The sequence below is a fragment of the Alosa alosa genome, chromosome 2 (genome assembly GCF_017589495.1).
Source record: "Alosa alosa isolate M-15738 ecotype Scorff River chromosome 2, AALO_Geno_1.1, whole genome shotgun sequence".
In the NCBI taxonomy this organism is placed as follows: Eukaryota; Metazoa; Chordata; class Actinopteri; order Clupeiformes; family Clupeidae; genus Alosa; species Alosa alosa.
Window position 1 is genome coordinate 4,034,370 of NC_063190.1, and position 17,500 is coordinate 4,051,869.

At 47.2% G+C, this 17,500-nt stretch overlaps 1 protein-coding gene across 2 annotated transcripts in view; it reads left to right on the plus strand.

The window, feature by feature from the left end:
• Nucleotides 1–17,500, plus strand: part of abr (ABR activator of RhoGEF and GTPase) — a 136,522-nt gene that overhangs the window by 26,503 nt on the left and 92,519 nt on the right. For both annotated transcript variants that reach the window (XM_048270610.1, XM_048270619.1), the window contains exon 2: nt 17,266–17,444. In XM_048270610.1, the coding sequence (XP_048126567.1) occupies nt 17,266–17,444 (179 nt within the window). The remainder of the gene's footprint in view (nt 1–17,265; nt 17,445–17,500) is intronic.

The window sequence follows — 17,500 nt, forward strand, 5'->3', positions numbered from 1 at the left end:
CCTCCATTCACAGACGCACCGTGAGTATCACTGTCAATAGACGATCGATCATAATCTCCAAAAGGATATTCTCCTTCAGAATCAGAATAGGTGAATAACATAGCCAATGTTCCTAACACTTCATCACACGTGAACATTTTTCAACATTTGGTGTAGGCCTATTTCTGCTTCAATTTGTGCAAAACTATGGCCTGCATCGCTTCCGCGTCATTACAAATGCACGTCGGTCTTTGTGTTTCTCGCGTTTAATACAAGTATTTCCTGAAAACTTTGTGCAGCGATTTTGGGTTTGAATCAAGCTCTGGATGTCTAGCACATAGTGGAGTAGAGTACAAACCGATTCGCCACCGTACTTGGATCTATCGTCTATTTTAATCAGTATTGTTGTTTGTCGCAATTAAAAATAGCCTCAAGGGCCGGATTACATTATTATTTTGACATACGTCGCGGGCGCGGGCCGGATTTGGCCCGTGGGCCGGGTGTTTAAAACCCCTGCCTTAGTGACAAGGACTCTGAGCAGTAAGTGTAGGAGGCCAGATCAATGGTCTCTGTGGCTTGTAGTCTTCGTTTTCAGGCCCATCAATCAGGGCGTATGAGCTCATAGACAGCCAAGCAGAGAAAGGTTGGTGTCTCAGGCGCCCTGGCGTGGTGCCCTCATACAGGACTCCTGCCCCAGACGCCCACCCCTGGATTTACAATGAGATGTTAATCACCAGTGCTGGACTGCACATCAAGGGCCCCTGACCAGCATTAGTGAGCCATTTGTTTTGAGAAAAGCAAGACATTAAACTGCGGTATATGTTTGGCAAATGAAGTCAGGGATTCTTTTGGTGTTGACTGCACTGGAACATAAAAGCTCTTTTGTAGCTTTGCTGAAATTAGTAAGTGGATTTATCGATGCTCTCACTCCCACCCCCTTACTGGAAACTCCAAAGGCGCCTTTGTCCTTCATGATTTCTACATCTGCACCTGTGTGGCCGGACCGATCACTCACAACATTCACTTGTTCTCCGAGACGTTCTGCTCACAGTTGGCGGTGTCTATTTCAGACACTCTCTCTCTCTCTGCACTTTTCTCTCTTTTCCCTTTCATGTAAGCCTCCCATTTTCCTGTGTAACTATGGGAACAGAGGCAATGGGAGAGATCTGCGCTGCTCTCAGCTCAGGACGTAGCTTACGTAGCACAAACACACAGTTAGCTCGGACAAGACAGACGACGGACCATTACGTAATGGCAGTGCCTCGATGACCGCAGAAACCCTATCCATTACAAACCATATTCTTCTTCCTGTGATTTGCATGCTCTGGCCTGGAGCGCTCGGATTATTTTGGAAGAGAGCATGAGTTATGTAAGCTCTACCAGGGTAATTTCTGTGGTGAATTTCCCAAATTGGCAGTGATCTCGCCTACAGTTTTTTTGTGGAGCGTAGGAGAGGGAGATAGAACGAGAGGGCACAGAGACGGGGTCGTTGAGTGCATCCGTACAGGCGAGCGAGTGAGGGTGAGGGTGTTTGTGTGCGCCTCTTCTCTGTGAAGCCCTGAAGTCAGAGTTTTGTGGGTAATTTATCAGCTGTTTGTTGTGATGGCCCACCTGCTACAGACTGACTCATTAGTATTCTGCTGCAGCGGGGCCAGAATAGGTGTCTCTTAAAGAAAAAGTCACTGCAGTGAAGATATCAGCCTGGGGAACATCTCTCTATAGCTGTAGTACACTGCAGTATGTACACACACCACACACACACACACACGTTGGCACACAGGCATATGTGCACAAACACTATATAAGCTACTTTAAAAAATATATAGAATTTTTGCACTTACCAGTCAGTGTACCACCAGACGTTTCAGAAATGAAGTGTACATTTTGAAGGCACTTCTTAAAGGCTTACTCATTCACAGCATCTACGCAAGATACATCACCTTAGATTGACATATACATAGTGGTACACTGAGAATTTGTTAATGAAAATGTGCTGTCAGTGTGTAAGGTAGCTGGCAGGCAATGTAAAATGTTGGGGGGCATTATCTGCATCCTGTGTTTGTACTCTGTCAACATTTCCTGGTTCCCTACTCAAGCCACAAGCCAATTCTTTAGCAAAATGGATATTATTGGGTGCAATTATTCCTCTGGAGGTTGTCCCAGTCATTCAAATGTTCCATCTCAAGCCTTTGTTTGCGTCTGTGCACATTTTTCTGTGAGGGTAGGAAATGTGCAGTGTCATGTGATCGCTTCGGTGGTGATGCTAAGCAGGGCTTGCATAGCTCGGGGCGCTGAGATGAGAAACGGTCTTATACCACACTCCGCTCCGCTCCGCTCCGCTCTCAGGGTGCTTCATACAGAGTGCAGTTCAGCTAGCGTAACTCACACTACGCAGACGGCTCCCCGAGAGAGTGTGTCTCAGAGAACACTGCTTTTATTCGTGTGTGATTGATGAAGTCCTGACGATCCTCCTCCTCCTCCTCCTCCTCCTCCTCCTCCTGTCTCTCTCTGGGTCATCTCACACGTCCTGGAGTAGAGACTGTCACTGCACTGCACGTTGTAGATGATATATGTAATTTAACATCACGCCAGGTGGCATATAGCTGTGATGAAGGTGACACAAAGGCTGGAATTGTTTTGTGTCTCCCCTCCTGCTGTGCATTCTGGGACAGATGAAGATGATTAAGGCAGGTCACTCAACGAAAGCCTTCAGACAGTGACAGGAGTTCTGTGGAGGTAATGACTAGAATACTACTGGAAGGCATTAACTGCACCAAAGAGTAAACTTTATGCAGAGAGATGGTAGCTTACACATGCACTGATCTCATTAGGGTCATTCCTTCAGCAAGAATCTGTATTTGAGAGAGAAGTTTGTAAAAACTGTTTAAGTGATGCAATGGCACAAATGAGTCTACCCTTCAGTGTGGTATGCACATTTGAAATAACATTAAAACAGGAACACTGATGAAGTGGAGATACAAGGAGTGTCTCACAGTGGGTGTGGGGAGGTACTTCAGAACATTCCGTGGAGATTATCATGACTAACTTTGTGTTAGTTTGGGGGATTTCCACTGCCGATCAGACAGATGGTGATAATGGCCAATCAGAGACCTGAAACAAATCAAACAAAGGAGATGTGTTATCAGCAAACACTAAAACTGGAGATTTCGTTTAACAAAATAACCATTTCCAATGACCTAAATAAGAGTTGCACATAGAAAGGGAGGTATTTATAAATCCCAGGGTTTGTGTGGACGGGTTCTTAGTTTCCCTCCTCTTCTTGTACCCATGGTTTGTGTGTGTTTGTGACCGTGGGCTCTTGGGATGCCTGTCTGTGCCAGTTTGTATCACGGCTGTCGTCACAGACTCCTTGTCCACCGAGGGCTTGGCAGTGCTCTCCAGTGGCCGACAGGCTCTTCTCTCGGCCTGGTAACTGGAGCCCCCCTGCCTCTCCCAGCGAGGAGTGGACCAAGGAGTGCACGACACACACACACACACACACACACACACACACACACACACACACACACACACACACACACACACTCACCAGCCAGGCTACGCCAATGGGTTCCTTGCTCTTGTTTACATTGGAGTGGAAGTCAGCGTGTGATTAAGCATGCAGGGCAGAGGAGCGAAAAAGGACCAGGAGAAAGAGAGAGAGAGTAGAGCGGGAGATAGATAGATAGATAGATAGATAGATAGATAGAAGATGGAAGGGAGAAGGAAGAGGGAGTGAAAAGGAAAGAGCAGGGCTTCCATTAGAAGGGTGGCTTTGAGGCACTTAGAGCCTCGATGCACAAGGCAATTTTTTTAAGCAACTGGAACAGGCAGTCTGCCTTGTAGATGCACATGGGCTGAGGATGGGAAATGGGTCAGGACGGGAAACACAGGACAACAGAGGAGCGTTTGTTTCATTTGAACCAAAAAATATGACCGGTGATGTACACTGGTGAGCAGCCTTTCAGCACTACCCTATACTAGACGAGCTTTTGAGTAGCCTGGGTAATAACAGTAAAAGCCAGCGTGGCCACTTTACAATCTGGGACGTGCATTATTTTATGCTATCTGAACACCGTGTGATCCATTATCCCTCACATAGCATGCTCACCTGCTAGAATAATTCAAGTTTAAGTGTGCTTATTGTGTGCTAGAATTTGTGTGTGCCATTTGTTGGGTTGAAGAGTTTCCAATGGCTTCCAACAGGAAATTGCTTGCGGGACTTGCATGGTAGTCTCTGCCCTTGGTAGACAGTAGAGAGGCATGAAATGCAGAGTGCTTTTGAGAGAGAGAAAAGCTGCATACAGAAATGAAATATGAAGTATTTTCAAGAATAAAGTGGTTTCTGTTCAAACTGAAGGCATGTGTGGAAACAGTATCTCTATATATAGTGACTGTGTCCCCACTTATCCCTCTGTCAGGCCACAGTGGCTGAACTCGTCGGAACAGTAAGAGCCGTTTCACGTGTTTTCCCCTTCACCAGCTCTGACACGAGGATTCAACAGATGGACGCCGCTCCCTGAGGGATGAAGACATTGCATGCTGATATCTTTTTTTTTTCTCAGAATGTTTTTCTGTGATCCCGTCTCACTGTGTGGTGGGGAGAGATGCTTAAGTCGCAAGCTTGTGAGCATTTTTTGGAAATGTATTTGAAGTATACTCCGAACCGCTCAGAATTGAGAGATTCAGATGCACAGTGGGATCATAGAGTTGGCTCCTCTGACTGAATGGTGTCCGTGAGGCTGATGTAGGGGAGAGATGGTGTCCGTGAGGCTGGTGTAGGGGAGAGATGGTGTCCATGAAGCTGGTGTAGGGGAGAGATGGTGTCCGTGAGGCTGGTGAAGGGAGAGATGGGAAGAGCTTATCCCTATCAGTATTACCAGCCAGAGGAGCTGACAGCAAGAGTGATGAGATGGCAGCCTCAAGAAGTTGGGTTATTTAGTGTTGGATAATTGTGTGTGTGTGTGTGTGTGTGTGTGTGTGTGTGTGTGTGCACTGGGAGGTTAAGGGGATTGCTTATGAAGTTTGTTGGTGTGTCATGTTTGGGATGCGCTGTCTGTCCACACTGATGCCTCCGGTGGGTTGGCACAGTCAGATGTTTGATTGACGTAATTGCCAGGTTGGTTATGGCTGCTGTCAATCATCTGTTTCAGTTCAGCATCTGTGTAATGCACAAGACTAAAACCGTGCAGTATGTTGTTTTTCGCCCAGGCACTGTAATCCAGTCATGAACTCTGTGCATTTTTGATACAGCCTCCCCACTGTTGCTTTGTGTTTTTTAGTTCTATTTTGACATTTTCTCTTTGGCGCTAATGCATGTGATGCCTTCACGGGCACGGTAGGCTCACGCGTCAGGCCTGATTCAAAGTGATGGTGCTATATTTGCGGTGAGCAGCATGATGTGGGAGAGCACTCTCCGCGGTTACGTAACACTCCCACACAATCTCCCTGACTACCCAGCCAGGCCTCAGACCTCGGTCCTCCTGTGGGGACGTGTGGTCATGGCGTGCCTGAGGTCGACTCCCTCCGCCCCTGCCCTGACTAACGAACATCAGCGCCTGCTCTTGGCGACGCAAACAGGATTCTGACCATCGAGCTGATTTCCACCAGTCATGATGCCCAGACTGAATCAGAGGTCTTTTAGCTGTACATTTAGTGGAGCCAATCTGCCGCTGTGAGCGATTATAGTCACTGCCATTTGGGTTTAGACGCTTGGAGCCTCTGCTTTCTAATTGTGTGTAGACATGTTTCATTCCCTTGTAATCAAGTTAATTAAATCTCGGTAATTGAGGGCCCTCTGAAATGCGTAGACTCTCCTCCCTTCATGAATTATACAGGTCATGGCAGGTGACGCACCTTGACGGTCATTATTTCATTTCACGAAAGTAATGGATCTCAGTGTTTTTTTCTTCCTTTTCCGCCCTCAGCAGCTGCTAAATGCTTTAGTGATTCTATCCAGCCAGGGCCAAGACTCTTCATTTGCCCAATTCTGAACGTGGCTGTGAGACGTCACATTCATTAGAAGGACAAATATTTTTATGTTCCATCCATAGAATCCTGTCCTTGTATCACATCAGGATAATGGGAAGGTGCTTGTGTGCATTCTGGTGTACATTTAACTCCTTCCACTGTCTTTCCCTTTGCCCACTTTTGTCTGCCTCAGTGACCCTAATCCATGTAATCACTGAACAGTTAGCCAGCAGCTTCCAGGGGGATTGGGCTAATTAGAATGTATAGAGAGTGAGGTGCCATGGTAACGGGACGAGGCCGGGGGCGTTTATGATGTATGCGCGCGGTGGCATTTGAGCGCGCCGGCTCTTATCTCTCCCCGCAGGCCGAGGGGCCGAACAGCTCCATCAGATCCTCCGCTTTGTTCCCGCCCGCCCGGCAAACAGCCCTGCCTGCTCACCGCGTCCCATTGTGAGGGTGACGAGCTGTGTCTCCTCTTTTGTGCACTCGTGAGTGCGTAGGTGGGAGAGATCTTTATGTTTTTCTTTTTGTCCTCCACTATTTTCGGTGGGGGGGTGGGGGGAGGATGATGTTCCTTTAAGAATATTATCACTATATAATTAGGGCGGAGGTTGTCTTAATATGTGGCAAGAGGGTTCTGTGTGAAGGTTTTGCATGCTGTCACTGTGTTCAGCAAAGCAGCAAGATGCTTCCACTACTCTCTGATCTCAGCTCAGTACCCCCGCCCCTCCATTGTGAAAAAAATAAGCCAGTCCTTTTATCTCCAAGCCTCTGGATTGATTATGGTCGTATTTGGATCTTGAGATGGCGTCTGCATTAATATCAGGCTGCTCCCCAACCTCCCAGTGGTGAAGCATGGCTCATTAGCCCATGAGCTCGAGCCCCTTGTTGGCCGGCTAGGGCTCAGGGCTCAGGTGGTGTGTAGTCAGCCACGCATTTGTGAGTTAAGTGGGGACTACGGCAGGCTGTTGACCTTTTTGGAAGCAGCAAACTTCATTTTAAGCACCATGCGCCAAGTACATTTAATGCTGCTTTTTCATGCCCCCCCAACACACACACACACACAGACACACAAAAACAGACACACACACACTTCCAGATAGTGCGGCTCCCTTGAAATCTCAACTGAAGCTCTACAGCGTTACAGTAGTATTTAAGCCTCATCAATAGACAATGGCTTCACCTTTAAATGCTGTCAGATGCTGAAAGGCCAGGCAGCATTTACGCTGGTGTGTTAACCTTAACCCTTTTGTGCACCATTTGTCCTTGTGGCCAAATCTGTGGGTATTGCTAACATAAAAGGAAGTTCAGCAGCTGTGTTATGGGGTTTTTGACTGTTTTCGCAGCAGTCGATTTTAATCTCGACTGTTTTTAGTCAGTCCAGCTCAAGCTTTCATTTTTAGCCTCTTTCATCCCCACCCCCTGATTGTGCTATAAATACAAACTGTGCTTGATTACCTTCAGGCCAGTCACTTGCTCCACTCCTCTTAAGTGAAGGGTGTGAGAGGAAACCAATTGCACTGCGTTTAAAGAAGGCAACAAACCTGTGTGTAGATGGTTCCTGTAGAATAGTGTTAACCTGTGTGTGTGTGTGTGTGTGTGTGTGAGCGCGAGAGAGAGAGAGAGCACTGAAGCATAAATAACAGTTGAAATCCTCCTCTGTCTCTTCAGGATGCTGCCTGCTCTCTATTTGGCCGAACACAGCACCTGTCCACAATAGTTTAGCTGTGAATGTGTGACGGAGACTCAGTGCTTTCTCTGTGTTGCAGCAGCTGACCTTCTAAATAGCAGCCACTGGCACATTGCACAGGGTTTGTGTGAGAGAGAAATTTCCAATTTAATGCTCAGGTGGTAATGGTAATTGGAATTCCATTCAGCGCTCCTTAGAATGAGGTAAGTGTGTGTGTGTCTGTATGTGTGTGCATAAGAACCCTTTATTAGGCAATCAGCTGAATCCATGTAGATTGGCTGATAGGAATATGTCAGTGTTCATATGGTTGGGGGGGGATGTGTGCATGAGAGTCTCTCTCATATGCACGTAGCAGGAAAATAATAATTTAATTCACAAACACTTCATGCACTCACACATTGACAGAGAGAGAGAGAGAGAGGAAAACACGTGACTGGGTGTGTGCCTCGGTTCCTTACATGGCAGGTCTGCGGGGTTGCTCGTTGTGTTATTGATTTGTGCAGAAGTGGCGATGGATCTTTTCAGACGCTCCCTTGGGATTGGCCATCAGACCATTACTCTCTGTTTCGACCAGCAGAAGGACATTGCTCTGTGGCCGCCCGGCTCATTGGGAGCCTCACGACTGCACTGATGAATACCTGGAGCCCAAGATGTGATTACATACGTGAGCTTGTGGAGTCATATTTCTCCTTGCTTGTTTTCGTTGGCCCACCCCACACCCCTCCAGTAGTGTCGTGTGATTAATCTCCCCAGCCCGCCGGCGTCACGTGAGTGCCATCTCTGATTGGTGAAGGCTGGAGGTGCGCAGACGGTGGAGCTGGTGTCGCTAGTCGGTGGCCCAAACTGCCACCTCTCCAGTGTAAGTGACATCCCCAAAGAAACAACAGCCTAGCCAGGCACGGAGCAGCACAGCCCCTTCCTTGACCTGTTCACCACATGAGGTGCCACCCAACATCAGGGACGTCTCAGCACACTTCCTCCCAGCAGTCTGAGAGAAGGCTAATCCACCCTGATCAAAAGCTGAAGCCTTCCTCTTCCTCTCTCTCCCTTTCTTTTTCTCTCTCTCTCTCTCTTTCTATCTCTCACTTTGTTTTTTCTTTGGCAAGGAGTCTGAAATTTGTTCCGCCTGTTTTCTTTAAACTTCCTCCTTCCATAAGGAATTTACAGCCAGCGAAGGTTACATAATGTCTTTGAGTGCCAGAGAACGGCATTGAAAAGTGCTGAGAAAGGAGGTCTTGTTTGTCTTCCTACTTCCTCTCTGCTTCCCCCTCCTCCTACTCTCTGCCTCCACCACGCTGTGTTCCTCTGCCAGCCTCTGCTTCATCACACAAGTGCTGAGGTCCCTTTGCTGGGTGTTATGTGTCCACTGTGTTGCCTGTTATTTGTCCAAAAATGGAGGGGGAACAGCAAAACCGCAAGTCAGTGTGACAAAGTTTCGGGCTCATCAGTAAGATGATGCTGATGCTGGTTTTTCACCAGCTACTGTCTCCCTTACTGTTTCATCGTGCTCATGCCAGCAAGGGTTTGGTTTCCTGCACACATTCGGTGTGTGAGAGACCTGGAGATCTCGAGAGGCCTCATCTCCTCAGCCAGAGACCCCTTCACTCATCTTGCGAACCTTTGACTCTGCTGCTATTTGTTGCTCGTAGCAGAAGAGGGGATGATTGCTCCAAACAAAGCAAGTTAGCCATACTGTATGCTCTACAGTAGTGAGAGTGCTACAGAGGGCTGCCAGAGGCTACTGTAATGCTCCCCACTCTACTTCTCTCATGGATAGCATTGAGGTTAGATGCAGACAGTGATTTTTAATTGTCATTTAAATTCTTTACTCAAGATCAGAATTAGCATGTATCAGTGTCATGGGTTGTTTATTTTTATCAGGTTTTGTTTTTGTTTTTGTTTACATTTTCTCCACTCTAAATAAGCATTTAGCTTCTAGCAGAGATTGTATAGAGTGTGCCCCCCTCCAACTCCGCCCCCTCCAGTTCCCATGGTGATACTCCCTCACACATCTCCGTTGCGTGGCCTGTCTCCTCCCTGGCAGGCGGGTAATTAACCCCCTCGATTGCATTAGCCAAACATTTCCCCACTCTAATGGCACCTTCACGGCTCCACGGGAGAGGGAGAAGGGGGGCGGACAGAGGCTGCGGGCTCTCTGTCTCTCTCTCTATCTATCTATCTATCTATCTATCTATCTATCTATCTCTCTCTCTCTCTCTCTCTATCTCTCTCTCTCTCTCTCTCTCTCTCTCTCTCTCTCTCTCTCTCTCTCTCTCTCTCTCTCTCTCTCTCTATCTATCTATCTATCTCTCTATCTATCTATCTATCTATCTATCTATCTCCCTATCTATCTATCTCTCTCTCTATCTCTATCTATCTATCTATCTATCTCTCCCTATCTATTCCTCTTTCCCCTGTTCTCTCTCTCTCTTGGACTCTGTTCTCACACCCCTGCCAAGACTGGCAGCTGACGCCATCAGGAGCCGTGATGCCAGGCGAAGTGGACGCAACATGGGGGGTGGCCGAGGGGACTTAGGCGGAGAAGGCCCTGGCACTGTCTGACACCTACGCAGGCCCTGATTTTTAATAGCTTCATGTTGTGACTGACCGTATTCCGACCCGCATTAGTGTTATGAGTTGAAGGCCCTAGATAGGATGGTGAGTGGGTGGATGGATGGGTGGTTAACTATTTGGCATTAAGAGATTGGGCTGACTCAGAGCTCTCAAAGCGATGTGACAGCCAAAATCATCTGTCAAACCTGTTTGTTTAACAGCAGCAGGTTTCTAATGGCTAAAAATTGTGTAATGATGCATAAATAGAAACTCATTAGTGTCCTTGAGCTATTTTTACATGCGATGTCTTTTGATGACTTGGAGGCTAAAAAAGAATATTCTGACTAGCACAACCTGTATTCTAACGCGACTAGGTCGAAGCGGGGGTGTTGATTTGCTGCATATGTTTGGCAATTCCAGAAGACTGCGTCTGCTTAGAACGTGACTCTTTGGAAAGTCAAGTGCTCTGCACACCAAGCCTGTGACTCACATCCAACTCATTTGTGAGAAGATTGACGTTTAGCCGCAAATAGAACCAAAGTCATTGACGACAGCCGTCACTAACATTCCAGAAGTAATTCTGCAGTGGATGCCAGTTGTCATGGCAGCCCAGGCTCCCTACCATGACACTTTCTCCTCTGGCTTTGACATTGCTAAAGGCATCAGTGGCGTGATGGAAGCTGGCAGGAGGCTTTTGAAGTCTAAGCATGCGAGGCTGCACTGCACGTCACCATCACCACTGGCCAACACACAGTTCCCCCGTAGGCCTGGGTTACACAACGACGTCGAGCAGGACTGCCCTCGCCTGGTTCAGTTCCTACTCTGTGACACAGCGTTCTGACTCGGGGAGCAGAACATCAGGAGATTGAGCAAAAACGGAACGGACAGGATGTTTCAGTGACTGGGAGGGAATTTAAGCTGTGACGAATGACGCTAAGGACTGAAGATGTGCACTGATAGATTAGTGTGACACTCAAAGCACAGAACACAGGGGGGTTCATTTGTGTCGTGTATTGCTCGTGAAGTCCCAGGGGTCCTGACCTGTGTGCATGTGCTGCTGACCGAGGCAAGATCCCCTCACAGGCTTGACATTTAAAAGCCGTTTTTTATATAAGCGATGAAAACCTGTTGTGGTTTGCAAATCGCGGGTGGAGGTGCTCTTGCCAAACACGTAGACTCTTGTTTACGTCCAGAAAATGAATCTGACATGACAAGACATGGAGTCTAAAGGGACTCTTTACTCAAAAACAGCCTGGTCACGTTTTAAAGTTAATTCTCTTTGACGGCCATTTGGCAAAGATACTACATAAACAAAAGTGAACGGAATACTGATTACCTCCATAATGTAATCAAGTGAGTTATGATGTTTTGTTTTGGACAGGGAAGGGTAGGAAGGACCTTCGCGTCTCTGACAGTAACCGAATGCTCCCAGCAGAGGTTCACAGTACTTTCTCTCACAACAAGTCTCTTTCTCTCACTCCTGGACTCATACCAGCAGACAGGGTTTTAAAGTCCTAGTGCACAGTTATTTTGCTCCTTTGCCGTGCACGCCATGAGTTATTGACCTCATTTTGTTATTGCGGCAGAAAGATGCAGCATCACAGGCCCGTTTGGAACCAAATGTACTCAAAGTGCCGGCTGCTCGATCGCACCAAAGTGGCAGATTTACGCATCCTGCTTGACGATACGTCAGCAAGTGGCACAGGCAGCTGACAGGAGCCTTTTCTTTTCTTTTTTTTTTGCAACGTGGAGACGTCGATGGCCAGGGCGGACACGCACAAGATTGATGCTGCAGCTGGAGTGTGACGGAACGGCAGAGAAACTCACTCTGTCTGCCTTCTGGGCCGGTGTTGGGGGTGGGGAGGGTGGTGGGGGGTCTCTGATCTGATTATCTGGATTATCAGCCAATTGCATCGATTAAAAGCTTCATGGCTCGCCAGAGGCCAAAGGCACCCAGAACAGATGAAGCTTTTGATTGGGCCAGAGTGACGTGGCCCTCTGTAGGAAGGAGTCAGGGCTCTTGGTGATGGATTTAAACTAAAGACGTTTCACAGGGTTGGATTGGGTATCTATCCTAGCCATTTTTCTGCTCCATGTAATTTCCCACAATTACTATACCAACAATATGACGAATGTCACCATGCAGGTGTGTGTGTGTGTGTGTGTGTGTGTGCGCATTTGTATTTTTTGTTTGTGTGCAGGCCAGGGTGTATGTTTGTGTGAATGTATTCATGTTAACTTGGCTTGCCTATTTCCTTCATTTTTAAAAGCGTACCATAATTACTGGATCTGTTGAGTTTCTAGATCTCCATGGTAACACACAAAGGCAGTACTGTTGGTCATTCAAAGCAGACTTCTCTCTTCCTGTTGACAGGGAATTTAATGTAAACCAGCTACATGTGTATATTACAATGTATATAGTATTATTAAAATCATTGAATGAGATATCCATGGAAATAGAATGTTTGTGTGTGTGTGTGTGTGTGTGTGTGTGTTGTCTCTGTGGCAAGGTGTTATTTGTGAGGCTTTGTGAGGCCTGCTGAGTACCCCATGTTGCTGTCGGTGCTCTAGCTCATCTTATCGCCATTGCTTTGAATCCAAATTTGAATTTATTTGAATGGCGACCTTTACAAAGAGATACCATAGGTTAGTTCCGCCAGACTTTCCGTCTGAGTTTTGTGTGTGTGTGTGTGTGTGTGTGTGTGTGTGCGTGTGTGTGTGTGTTTTGTGAGCTCTCTCACCTTTTTTCTTTGACATGCTGAAGACGGGACGTGCTGTTTTCACTGTGCTGTTCATGAAGGTGAAGCTCACGCGGGCATCGCATGGCTTTCTTTTTCGAGGCCGCTTGTGTCCTCCGCTCTCTGGTGTCACATCAGGGTAAGACCTCCAAAGAGGGTGTGTGTGTGTGTGTGTGTGTGTGTGTGTGTGTGTGTGTGTGTGTGTGTTCTGTGTCTATTTATAACAGTACTGTATAGCAAATACAATAATACAAAATAATAAAATAGTACAATAATAAAAATAGAATAGCAAAAAGAAGCACTACTGTAGCAACAGAAATAGTTTGTGTTTACAACTCTGCTATCTACTATTTGTGTGGGAAATTATTTAGAACGACATTTTGCCATGGACAAACCGGAGCATATCATGTCTATTGTTCACAGAAGCTCAGCCATGAATATGTGCTTTTTGTAGAGTTTGTGGGCCTCTTTTCCTCTGCCATTTGAACAAAAGTCAGCGCACTGAGCTGAGTGGGTGAGCACGCCGATGGCCCCAGGCGCTCGGGCATGTGGGAGATGGAGCGTAGCGCACTGAGGCGTCCGCTAAAGGACCAGAGAGGACCAAAAGGATTGGGCTCTGTGTGTGTGTGTGTGTGTCTGTCTGTGTGTGTTGGGGGGGTTAGTCAACACGAGTCGTCATCGTCCTTTACTTCCTTTTCTGTTTGCTTGCTTATTGGGATCCTCTAGTCTAAACAAGGACACACAGATGTGCTTGCATGCACACACACACACACACACACACACACACACACACACACACACACACACACACACACACACACACAGAGTTACTGTACTCATCTTCCTGATTTACCTGTTTATCTTTGTATCTCAATTTGATGTTCATTTTATCATGTGTACAACAGGACATGATGTTTCTCTCCGGTCGTCTCACTTGAGCCCTTAGTTAAGTTTCCTGCCACAGTTGATAAAAAATGGATTTTCGTCAAAGATTTAGTTTTAAGCCCAGTTAGACAGCCTCGGAGCATGTCAGGATTCAAAGTGTGCCTGATGCGAATATCGGAATGGAATGGTGTCTCATGCTTTCATTATTTAGGAGATAAGTCTCTGACACAGAGGCATCTCATGCCTGAGTGCGTGCAGCAGAAAAGAGCTGGGGCTCAAGTCAAGACAGCGGTGCCCAATGCCTGGGTACATTAGACATTTAACACCTCATTGACTCAGCAGAGCCATAGAATGTCTTCAGTTAATGTTGAAGTTCTTAAAGACAAATGTGATTATATTTCGTTGTTAGTAGCCTGTTGCAATTGAAATCTGTCGGTTTATGGTTTCATTTTGTCAGGGCAAGCTAGTACTATAGGTGTAGTTCCGTTTATTTTTAGCAAGATACTTTCTCTAGCCTGACGTCGTCATACTCAAGTTCTAGTCAGAATATGAGTCTGATACTGCTCCATTGGGATGCGATTATGGGCCAACCGATACAGGGGGTGAATCCTGTAGGGAGAACACCTGAACCATCCTTCTTCTCCACAATTGCCTTAACATTGGGGTCGTTTTTTTAACGTTATTAGACTGTCAATATCTTTTACAACAGATGCAGTGGCGAAATCTAAATGTCTACCATAGCAACAGTGTTTTTGTTAGGGAGAACCGGGATGAATGAAACACTTTCTAATTAAACGTCATTTACAAAGGCATCATACCATACTGAAAACTAATATTTTGTCACTAGCAACCTACAGTATCTGTTCTCTCTCAAACACAGTTGCATTTTCAGCTCTAAACAAATCCGTTCAGGAGGTCTTCTGGTCTGAACAGCTCTGGTTCGGGCATAGTCGCTCCACAACGGAACAAGTCCAGACCAAATTTCCCGACCTCAAATGTTGTGGGCGGGGCTAAGTTCGGCTAGCATCCAGGCTATACTTCCTCTGCACTTCAGTTCCAAATAACCTCGATCAGTAATCCTCTCTGTTTTTACTGGTGCTCCATTGTGAGCAGCTGAATAGGCTGAGCCACTGTGAATGTGGGAAACATCTATGCTGGCAATTAGTTACTTCCCCTTTGTGTTTGTTTACGAGAGCTGCGTATAACACCTCCACTCGTGCTGATGGTGTGATCAGATGCTCTGTGGCAGGTGCGTGCTGGTCTCCTCTCCGCACCAGACGGCTGTTGACCCAGCCAATGCTGAGTCTTGCGCTTGGGTCCTCCTGCCATTCCTGACATCTGCTCTCACAGTAATCGGCCGTCACACACACACACACACAATACACACTTATCTACACATATAAAGACATTTGTGGACTTACATAGTCACTACACAAGCAAACAACCTTAAATGTACATGTACACACACATCTATCCAAAACAATGATGACGCACGTGAGCTAGAGTTGGTGTGTTGAAGGCCCTGATGTGTAACAGAACGCTGCAGGCTCTTCTCTGTGTCCCCGAAAGCCTACTGGCCTACATCTCAACCTCCACTGTGCCCAACCGCGCGGGCACGCTCCTCTCCCTGGGCACCTCCACTGTGCCCAACCGCGCGGGCACGCTCCTCTCCCTGGGCACCTCCACCGCTGGCATGCACTATTCATGAGACACACACTGACTCCACTCGCTCGCTTGCAGCCAGGTGCCAGGAGTCAAACGCTGTCCAATCTGAGGGTGTGGAGAAGATGTTATGTAATGTCACCGCACTTAGTTGGTTAATGATTGTAAAATGTATTGCATGTTTACACGGGAGAGAGGTTTTTATTGTTCCACATTACGCATTCAAGCCTACTGCTGCCCCACCCCCGCCTACCTCCTGTAAAGACACACCAGTGCATAATAGTAATTAGTTGATTATTGCACGCCACTGAAGGACCTCCTGCCGCCCAGACGCCACGCTAACCACACGGCTGTGTTTTTTACAGCTTTCAATATCCACCGCCGTCAAAATGAAAACATCAAAATAAAATGCAGCCTACAGCAAGAATGAAATCAGTGTAGAAATGACAGATTTATGCAGCAATATGAAACACTGGTAATAAATAAAGGCTTTATAGTTTCAATAAGGTGTGATATAAAATCATGTTTTTCCCTTCCAGTCTTTTTCTAGAAGTGTGTGTGTGTGTGTGTGTGTGTGTGTTTCGACAAGCCCACATGGCATGCACTGGCTGTCTGTCATTTGCCTTCAAGGTTTCTGTCATATGGGGAGATAGATGTCCATACTTGACTGTGTCATGTGTAGGCGTGTGTGTGTTTATGGGGGTGTTTGGGGACATACTTGTCTGCCATTGCCAGTTTCCCCTAGCTGACTGACAGGTGGGGGGGTTCACACGCTTTTTCCATGTTGTCGCTGGTCGTCATGGTAACAGGGCCCGGAGGTGCCATGGCAACAGACGGTGTGGCACCGCCCCCGAGGGCCTGTTGTTTGTCAGGCCGGCGCTCACGGGGGAGTGCAGCCTGAGTCACAGCCACAGTCCCAGATTTGCCCCTTTTAATTAAGCCCGTGGCCACTGAATCAACTCCACACCACGCTTTCAAGAGGGACCTAATGTGAGGAGAGAATTAATGAACAGATTTGCTCTCATGCCGGCACTGTCACTCACTCTCTCTCACTCTCACTAGCTGAGCAATTTTGCATGTGTATTTGTTTATTTGTGCTTGTGTTGTGTATATGTATATGTATATGTGCTCGGATGTGCACAAATGTCAGTAATGTGTGAACAGGGCCCAGCGTACAGTACACCATGTCGAGAGCTTTCACGGTGAAGTCACAGCTGTAGACAGACACGTCGCTCTACTCCGGCATGTCTTCCGTTGGCCTAGTCCGCTGTGTGTCGTCTGCCCACGGCTTTCCCACTGGGCCCCCTCCTGTGCCCTTTAGAGTGCCCGCCACACTGCCCACACCTCTCAGTGGAAGCCGCTGCGCTCACCTGCTCCTGTGTGGGTGGGGACGATGCGGGTTTTAAATGTGGTCTGCTCTTGTCCTTTGCCTCGTTTCATCTGACGCCAGTATATTTGGGCAAGCGGTGCAATGGTGTGTCAGTGTGATGTGCTGTGTCCATGGTCTCCATTAACGTCACACTGTGACTATACCATATAGAACATTAACATTGACTGTACTGTTGCACTGATGTTTGTTACCAAAATTCATGACTTGCTCTTTATTAGCCTTTTATTATTTACAAGATCCCTTTTTTCAGCATATCCTAATTTGGCACAAATCCAGTATTGTCCAGGGCCTGTCATTACACTGTATGTGTTATTTGTCTTGGTGGTGGTGTAAATATTGTAGTAAACCGTATACCAGAGACCCCATCTTAACCCCCCATTCTCCCTCTCTCCCTGCAGACTTCAACTACAATAACGACGGCTACGATGGTGAGGGCACAGAGGATCGGAAGTCCCAGGACGGCTCGGAGACGATGCCCTTCATCGACGAGTCCCCCACCATGTCGCCCCAGCTGTGTGCCCGGGGCCCAGATGGCGAGGCCGTGTCGCCCACTCCTCCAGAGGGACTCCTCCCAGGGGTAAGGCTGCCAGCGCGGGTGCTTCTCATGCAATTCAAAAAGCGGTCCATTAAAAG